Source organism: Spinacia oleracea, chromosome 5 (genome assembly GCF_020520425.1).
Source record: "Spinacia oleracea cultivar Varoflay chromosome 5, BTI_SOV_V1, whole genome shotgun sequence".
Classification (NCBI taxonomy): domain Eukaryota; kingdom Viridiplantae; phylum Streptophyta; class Magnoliopsida; order Caryophyllales; family Amaranthaceae; genus Spinacia; species Spinacia oleracea.
Window position 1 is genome coordinate 70,725,838 of NC_079491.1, and position 9,949 is coordinate 70,735,786.

General features: G+C 34.0%; 1 protein-coding gene and 1 pseudogene across 1 annotated transcript; both read left to right on the forward strand.

Moving 5' to 3' along the window:
• The first annotated feature begins 28 nt into the window (after positions 1–28).
• LOC130461138 (uncharacterized) lies at positions 29–4,032 on the forward strand. Its single transcript, XM_056829096.1, has 4 exons — positions 29–114; positions 2,970–3,071; positions 3,203–3,631; positions 3,726–4,032. The coding sequence occupies exons 1-4, from the start codon at positions 34–36 to the stop codon at positions 3,771–3,773; spliced, it is 660 nt and encodes a 219-aa protein (XP_056685074.1). The 5' UTR covers positions 29–33; the 3' UTR covers positions 3,774–4,032.
• Positions 4,033–5,723: 1,691 nt separating this feature from the next.
• On the forward strand, positions 5,724–9,729 carry LOC130461595 (cysteine-rich receptor-like protein kinase 10; annotated as a pseudogene).
• The last annotated feature ends 220 nt before the right edge of the window (positions 9,730–9,949 follow it).

Below are 9,949 nucleotides of genomic sequence, written 5' to 3' on the forward strand. Positions count from 1 at the left end.
ACATTGGTTTCATGAAACTAGGAAAAATATGAAATGGGAAAAAATGCTCGAGCTTTACAAGGCAATAAGCACAACAGTGGTGCTACAAGCTTTGCTAATCGAAGAGTTGATATGGTATGCTTTTCAACCTAGCTATTTGGTTTGTAGCATTTCAATTGCTATAGGTGCTAAGTCTAAAATTCATAAACAAATAAGAGTGATATAAAAGTCTAAAATTCATAAACAAATAAGAGTAATATTTACTCGTATATGCATATCTAATCTCACACATAAGGACATTCTTTAGTTTTCTAATGTTAAAGTAGAGAAATGTAGAAAAGTTGGCTATGCGGGCAAATGGAATTGAAAGCAGCAGCTGGGAAAATCTTCCTACTTTCCGTTTCTGTTATAAACCATGTTGCAGAAGTATACATTATGTGACTCTTCAAACGTTTTGGAGATAGTTGTCCTAGATTCTCATGAACTTAGAGCTTTTAGGATCAGGAAACGGGGTTACCTGACACTATTACTGTCAAATAGAGTCAACTTTTTAACAGGAACTAAGAAGTATGATTCTGGAGGGTGGTCTGGGGATGGGAGCGGGTGTGCGTGGCTACTCCAAGTTTAAAGTAGAAAAAATCAGAAAGCAGAGGCAATGAAGTCCATCTGCAGTGCATGAAGCTGCAAAAACTATTCAATTTAAACAACAAAGGCAGTATTTCATTCTATTACATTATCCCCATAAACTTCAGGCGATAAAAAATTGTTCACAAAGTTCTAACTAAAAGTCAATAACAAAGAATAAAAATTATGCATAATTAAGCATAACTAATCATTATTCGATCTGCATTTTTACAACAAAAACCCTGCAATGATAATCAATTAATTGTGAACGAAACATGTTTAGCTGTTAGTCTGTAGGTGTAGCCTGTAAATTACATTGTTGGTCTTAGTGAGAACAGATCAAGTAAGTAGCTGTTAACAGATAAATTGTTATGGAGATCTATGTTTGAGATAGGCCAGCAATTAATGGTTCTTGCATTTGCTCTGAACACACTAAAATGCAAATTCACAATGAAATGACAAAGAGTTGATTCTGCTACGTATCCAATAACATATTCTGGTATTACACAAATGGAAGAAAAGTCATATACAGAGTAGTCATATATTCTGGGATTAGTTATCTTTATCTACTTTCTTGAAATCCAGGAAGCAACAATGGAGTTAGGGCAACTGTAGGCAGAAACTTTATCGGAGATGCGGCCTTGTGAGCTGCATATGCAAGTGAAAATGTCCCAACTTTCTCACTTGTTTCAGTTGATGATATTCCCAACTATTGAAGTAAGGCTGAGACATCAAAACCAGCATTAATAAGAGCATAGCATAATGTAAATAAAATTAGAGATGATGTGAAGTGCGGCCTTGTGAGCTGCAAATGTTGCAAATCAACACCATTATTATTTCTAATTTGAGATTAATCAAGCACAACAGCCTAAACATGACTAATTCAAGAGTAAATCAATTACACAAATTCAAACCTATCCAATCAACAAACAACCAACAACATTCCTTTCTCTATTAACATTTCAACCAAAATAACAAAGCTTCACCTCACCACCACCAGTCCACCATATAATTTATTCCCGAAATAATGTCTTTGATCCTTTAAAATGAGTTTTTGATAATTGGTCAAGCCATTCAGCACTAAAACTCACTAATTTAGCTAAATTCTAGCTGACATCAAAAGTTAACAACCAACTAACTAATATGGTTCTTTCCTAAACATCTCACTCGAAACCAATTAAGTATTCATTCAGCAAACCATATATGTTCCAGGAAATTCTAATCCCCTTCATGATGACATACATTGTTCTAGAACTTTTGATAATTGATCAAGCCATTCAGCACTAAAACTCACTAATTTAGCTAAATTCTAGCTGACATAAAAAGTTAACAACCAACTAATCCGGTTCTTTCCCAAACATCTGACTCGAAACCAATAAAGTATTCATTCAGGAAACCATATATGTTCCAGGAAATTCTAATCCCCTTCATGATGACAATACATTGTTCTAGAACTGAAAACCAACAGGAAATCCAAGCTCGCTAAAGGATATACAGAAGCCAAAATCAATAAACACAACAATAACAGAATAAAACGTATGTAAACGGCTGCAAGAACAACATACCATACAGAGAACATCCATGACACTCTTGGCCACCACTTTCAGGCAACAGCTTGACCCTAAACTTCTGAACTCCACTCTTAGCATCGGTATTCGACTCTGCCTTCGGCGCTGCCCTCACAACCTTCAAAGAGTTAGGCTTTTCCTTCTCCTTCTCCTTCTTATGAGGGGAAATCGGAACCCTATGGTGCCCGTGGGACAGCGTCGAAGTCGTCCAATTGGTCTGGGTTTTCATTTTATTTACTCACTTAGTAGTCAAATTATCTGTCAATGTTTACATTATCAGATTATAAGAATCGATAGATTATCTGTTAGTCCTCTGTCAAAAGCATAGAGGCCAGCTGGGATCATGGGATTCATCAATGTCCATATTGATTTTAATTATTGGATCATGTAAGATAAACTAAAAACAATGCAAAGAAAATGTACCTGCAAACAAGTTTGCAAAAACTTATTTACCTAATATCTTAATAACTAGAACTAATATTTGCCACTTGTTACAGAAACAAAACAAACTGAATACAGGTATAAAGCAACTATTGGCTGATATTTCTTCTGTTTATTATCTTCCCTGCATCTACAAGGAAACGTACTCCTGAATTGCCCTTAGCCTGACACAATTAGCAGAGAGCTTGCTGATGTCACTGCCTCTGTTGCCGACTCTGTCACCCCTTGCAAAGTGGCAATGCACCCAGCAACCCTACTACGGGGATAACAACTCAAAGTGTTAAACAAATATAGTGATAGTCGGTTTAAGAACTTCAAAATTTCAGTTTTCAATTTATTTTTTTCCTGAAATTGCAGAAAGAGAAGAAAGGAGTGTTTAGCGAATTGGCATTTTTCAAATCAGTTTACGCCAAAGAAGATGGAAGCTTTAAAGAGGGCACACTTCCTCATCAATTTGTGGTATCATTGCATTGAGCTAATCCTATAAATCAATCTTGTCTCTTGAAGTCTATTTATTTTTTTCTTTGCTTAATTGTACATAGTATTCTTGGTTAATAGATTTTGAGTGATCTTTTCATATTATATAACAGGAGGATGCCAACAAAAAGGTCCAAGAAAATCTTGCGAGTTCCTCTTCTTCAAAGCCCGTAATTGAAATTGAGAATGCAGTCTTTAATGAGCTCATGTATAAAGGTGAAGTACCTAAACGTCCTCTGAATTATGGATTTGGAGTGAAGCAAAGCGACATCTTTGGAGTGGAAGGTTTGCTGAGGAAAGAAGGGTCAAGCTATGTTAACAACAATGCTATGGAAGTGGAGAACATGAAAGGTGAAATATCAGTTGTCAAGAAGCAAAATGTGGACCTTGCGCAACAAAATCAAGTTCTAAACACCAAGTTTGAAGAAACAACACAATCATTTAAAATGATTGCTTCTTTTTTGGGACAAGTTTTGAAGGAAGTACGCAAAGGGAATGTTTCATCGAACCTTTTAGATGGTGCGGAATCAGCAATAAATATGGTTAGTTATTTCTGGAAATTATTCTGATTGAGCATCATGTATCATTACCTGAAATGTGGCATATCTAATTTACATATTAAAATGCTTTTTGTAGATTACTGATGATTCTGGTGGCAATGGTGACAACCAGGCCGAGAAATGAGACTTTAACACTATTGCCAAATGCAAGTTAATTTCATATGGAATTAATTAACTGCATTTCATGCTTTATAGATAAACTTATAGCTGAAACAAGCTTTATAGTTGTCGATTATTTATGGATGATGGTGAGATTAGAAGGTAGATGTTTAGATTTAGTATTATCATAATAAGGTATTATGTTGATATTAGCTGAAACACGAGTTTGGTGTTAGGTCTGGGTTGTTAACAAACTATGGTTTCTGTTAGTTAATTTATGATGCTCCTTCTGTAATGCGTAAAGAAAACACAGTGTTAAATGTCAATCCAAGACAACAGCGACTCCGACTTACTCTCCTGATAAAACCTCATTCGAACTCTGACCATGAGTGAGAGATAAGTCTGAAATCAACTACTATAAAAAGTTTTAGTTGCCATAGAAATTGCTCATAGTATAAGCTTGTTTTCTGTTTGATTGACTTCTATAGTCTGTTTCGTTTTTGGTCTGCTCACTCATAGTACTATCTTAGAAAAATCGTATCAATCTGTTTTTCCTTATCCGTTTCTGGTTGTAACTGTTGCTTCGCCCTCTCAAAGTTGTCCACCATTGGAAGAAGACTCTCAATTACTTCTCCCTGTGCATCGCTTCGAACTGATAGTCTCTCTTTACCTGATCTCCTTCTAAAGTTATCAAAGTCAGCTTGCAGGCGGATAAATCTATCCTTTCCAGAAGTTATCTTTTCTGTCAAAGTTGATAATTTCTCAACCAACTCGTTCTTTTCTGTTTCTAGTCGGTAAACAGCGATCTCTATTCTGTAATGGTCTGATAATCCCCAGTTAAACAGCGTCCTTATAATATTTAGTGAGAGTTTCCACACTTTCCCACATATTCTTGGTACTTGTCTCTTCTTCTGTTTCCCCAACTTCCTCCTCTAGCATTTCCTCATCCATCTAAAATCACCAGTAAAAAGAAAATCATAAGAAATGAATACCAATTACCAATAAATGAATACCAAGTACAAATTCTTTAGCTATTGTACTTGTAAGCATCACTTGCTTTGCTTCTCATCACGCCTGAATATTATATCAAAGGAAAAAAGAAAGTTCTTGGGGTCTTAATCTAAATCTATAACTGACAAGAGGAACTAAACTCGAAAGATTAAGAATCTACAGCTTTGATAACATGAGAAAACTGAATCTGCTGCTACTGCTACTGTTGTTGAGGTCCTGATGTTGAGGTCCTGCTACTGCTACTGAATCTGAAAACTGAAAGTTCTTGAGGTCCTGCTGTTGTAGCTGCTGCTACTGCTCAGTCTTGGTGTTGCGTAGTTTTGCAGGTTTGCAGTCAGTCAGGCATACTGTTCTGCTCAGGCTGGCTTGTTGTTGTGCAGTTCTTTTGTGCAAACCTTGTGTTGTTCAGTCTGGTTCTGCTGTGTAGCTTGTTGGGCTGGTGTCTTGTTTTTTTTTTTTTTGGTTTTCAAATGGGCAAGCCTGATAATTAAAGAAAGTCACAGTTTAAGCAGCAAGTTAATGAACATCAGAGGCTAAGGATAAGAAAGCCATTATGACTAAGGTAAGACTATATACCTTTTTCCTTCCTAACTTGTCACCTAACCACCCAAAGATGAGTTGCCCAGCAAAGGTACCACACAAGGCCACATTCATGGGTATAAACCCTGGGCTAGTTGGATTTGGCTCAGTGTAATAGAGACGGCCTAAGATTTTGGTCACCACAGATATGGAGAAAAGCTCATAGACATTAGTAAAGAAGCCCATACCAAGAATCATGAAAACTTTCAAGTGGTACCATTGTGTCTTTGCTACGTCAAGTACACTTAGCACTTTTAACTTTTGTCTCTTCGCCATTGATTAGGAAGTAGGAACTAACCTTTAATTCATACAGGGAAAAAACAAGGCAAAAATCAAATGTTAATGTTTAAAGTGTTATTATACAAGCATTACAAATTTGTAAAAAATGACCTTTTATAACTCAAATTTTGCGAGTTTGGCTGGTGTCGTTGTAGAATGTTTTAGTGTTTTTTGTTTTTGCTTGGGTGCGGGCTGTGCTCCCTTAGCTTTTGTTTCCCTTGTTGTTTTCTGTTGGTTGTTGTTTGGGTTTCTACCTTTGGTAATTAAGTTAACTAATTTACCAATAATATATATATATATATATATATATATATATATATATATATATATATATATATATATATATATTCATTATTCATGTCTATATTTCTAATAGTCATGCATTTTTCCCTTGATTAATAGTTGATATTATTTTGAGAAGACGACTAGTAGTTAGGATCAAGCTGGTTAGGATTACTGTTAATTTTCCCTTGATTTTATGGAATGTTCATCATACTATATTTGACATTAAATTTTCTTTGCAGATTATTGATGATTCAAGTGGTAATAGTAAATGTAGATCAAGAGATGAACAAGTTATCTTGAAGCTAAGCTAGCATAACGATATGTTTACTTGTTCGTAGTCAGGAAGTTGTTTTTATTTAGTTTTGGACTATCTTGTAGAAAAAATGATAATGCTAGTTAGAAAGTTATTTGTTTTAAAATATCGCTTTTATTTCAGTTTGACTAGACTCTGCGAATTAATTTAATGTATAGATGATTTTTATCACTTTTCCTAAATTAACTACTTAAGTATATATGAATCATAGCAAGTTAATATGTTGCTTTAAGATATATAGTATACGTACGTAGTAAGTTAATGTATTTGATTATGATTAATTATCTATGGTCGATATATATTTTTATAGATAATTCATGATTTTAGATTAATATATATATATATATATATATATATATATATATATATATATATATATATATATATATATATATATATATATATATATGAAAAAAATATGATGCAAATTGTGACGTTCCAAAGCGTCTAAATTATTATGTATATATGAAAAATAATATGATGCAAATTGTGACGCTCCAAAGGGTCTAAATTATTTTGGAGGGAATGGGGGGACCTCGCACGAAAGTGAACATATAGTGACTCTAATAAGAGTCTATATATTTCGGGTGTCTAAAGCGTCTCTATGTGGTTTATAGTGGCGGAAAAATGTGTCTATACACGTGCAAATAGTGACGCTTTATACAGTCTAAATATTGCGACTCTCTAAAGAGTCACTATATCCCAAATAGCGACGGAGAAATATGTCGATATTTTGCAAATTGTGACGCTCTAAAGCGTCGGTAAATAGCGGCAATGAAAATAGCGACCCTCTCCCAAAGCGTCGCTATGTGAAATAGCGACACTGTAGAGCGTCACAATTTGTCCCAAAAAGCGTCACAATGTGCCGCGTTTTTTTGTAGTGAGTAGATTGGTGGACTCATTGCCACCCGCGGTTTTTATCCCTTTTGGGTTTTCCGTGTCACCATCTCTTGTCTCGTCTCTCTTTATTTTTTGTCATTTATTTCCTGTCATTTGATTACTTTATTTTATCTAGTCGTCTATGTACCAACCAAAGGTCGTCCATTCGAAATTTGGCATAAACAACAAGTATCGTACTCTTGCCATGCAACATTTTTATGGTATGATGATCAATATAATTATTAACTTATAAATTCAACAGGTTTATTATATTATTTCTATTATGATGTTGAAGGTGAAGATAATACGACGGTCGAGTCCTTGCAATATGATCTAGCTTTGGTTCAATCTGCAACCAACAATTTTTCAAATGAGAATAAAATAGGCCAAGGTGGATTTGGAATCGTCTACAAGGTAATTTTCTATTACCCTAGCTACAATAATTAAGTGAAGTATTTCTTTACTAGCCTCCTCGGTTTTTAAGTTGCACGATATTTTGCAATATTCATAATATTTAAGTTTTAGACAACATTTGTTATTTGTTAATGAGATATGGTCTCTTCTGGACTATGAGTATATGAATGATCCTGGCCTCTACTTTTAAATTTTAATCACAGGGTACGTTATTGAATGGACGAGAAATAGCAGTGAAGAGGTTGTCTAGACGAGCTAACCAAGGCGAATTGAAGAAGAATTCAAAAATGAGGTGTTGTTAGTAGCAAAGCTTCAACTCAGAAATTTGGTTAGGCTTTTGGGATTTTGCTTAACGGAAGAAGAAAAACTACTTATCTACGAATTTGTCCCTAACAGAAGCCTGGAAAAAATACTTTTTGGTATGCTATATTTCAAATTTAATTTATTCTCAATGTGTAGTTGTTGTATTCAATTGTTTTCTTGAGTCATGCTGATATGCAATTATATATAGATCGTGAAAAGAGCATACAATTAGACTGGAGAAGTCGTTACGAAATTATAGAAGGAATTGCTAGAGGAATGCTTTATCTCCATGAAGATTCTCGTCTCAAAATTATACATCGCGATCTTAAAGCGAGTAGCGAGTAATATCTTGTTAGATGCTGATATGAATCCAAAGGTTTCAGATTTTGGCACGGCCAGGATTTTTGGGGCCGATCAAACCCAAGAGCTCACAAGCAAGGTTGTGGGAACGCTGTAAGTTCTTATTTTTTCTTATGTCAACCTAGTTAGTTCAACTAAAATAAACCAATGCGTACTATTAGCACAATCATGTTGTTCTAACAACTTGTCCACGAATTTAATAAATAATATTGAAATATTTGAAATACATGCATAAAAGTACAATATATAACTGCAATTGTTGATCTATCTACTAAAAGTAGGTAGCTTCATCAAATCAAGAACGATTCAACTTTGATGGGCATCTTAGAAATTCCATGAGCACTTGATAAAACATTAATTGTGACCTTAAATGAATTCCATGTCGTTAGAATTGCTTACCTATTATTATATTTTTATTTTTCAACAAGACTTAGATTATTGTATTATATTACTTTGAGTCTTTGACATTATAATTCATTGAATCTATCCTAATATTTTAAAATAAAATATTTTACTTGCCACTTGTCAACTTCTTGGATTTCTATTTTTCTTTCCTTTAATGATTTATCCTCAAATTCTAATTTAACTTTGAAAAAAAAATTGCATGACTCTCCTATGTTTTTCATTAATATACTCCGTATTATATACAATCATAATATCCTTTTCATCATTGGTAGAATAATTAATAATTCATTATGCCTTCAACTTGTATATCAAAGTATATTATGTACGTTTAATTAAAATATATAACTGTACATAACACGGACTAAAATCTAGTTGTATGTAGCAAATTAAATAAATGGTTCAATGTTTAAGATTCTTTTTAATAGGAAAAAAAAGTAAAATTAAGTGTGACTATGTGTACATCTTATACGGTAATGGCATGCTGATCTAGACTGGCCGGCAAGCAATAACAAGTTCATAATAAGATTAATAAACAGTGAAATGGTCTTCTATTTCCCTTGTAGTGGTTACATGGCACCGGAGTACGTACTGCATGGAAAGTTTTCGGCAAAATCCGATGTATATAGTTTCGGAATACTTGTATTGGAGATCATCAGTGGAGAAAAGAATTATGGTTTCTGTGAAAGAGATGGTGCACCAGACTTCCTAAGCTATGTAAGTAATACCCCCAACCAAATTATATTTTTCCTTAATCAACAAACTTTGATTTAATATTAATTTTGGCTAATCATATCTTCTAGGCATGGAAGCATTGGAAACATGGGAGTCCTCTAGAATTCGTAGACTCGTGTATAAGAGATCAAAGCTCAGCGGAAGAGGCTATGAGATGCATGAACCTCGGGTTATTGTGTGTGCAAGATGTAGATCAAAGACCTTTAATGTCATCGATAGCGCTTATGCTAAGTAGTTTCTCAACTAGTATACCGGTACCTAAGGAACCAATGCTAATTAAGTCTAAAGATAATATGGGTATGGGTTTTCTTAAAGACTCCTTAAAACAATCTTTGGATCAACTTACTATTACTCTTCCAAGATAGATCGTTCCTGATTTATGAATGATACACAAACTATTTTGTTCAATATTGTAATTGTACTTTTAGTTTAATCTAAATAAGAGTGATAGATTATTAATTAAGAGATGGTGTAAGTTTGTCTTTTTACTTAAACAAATTTTTTTCATAAGTGAAAAATCATACGATATCCAAAATGTTGTTGTAGACGAAATATGATATTCATGTTTAATGTACCCTCTTTCGATGGTTATTTGATACATCATTTTTATGAGGGGGCCTATTGTTCTTGTGTAGCAAAAA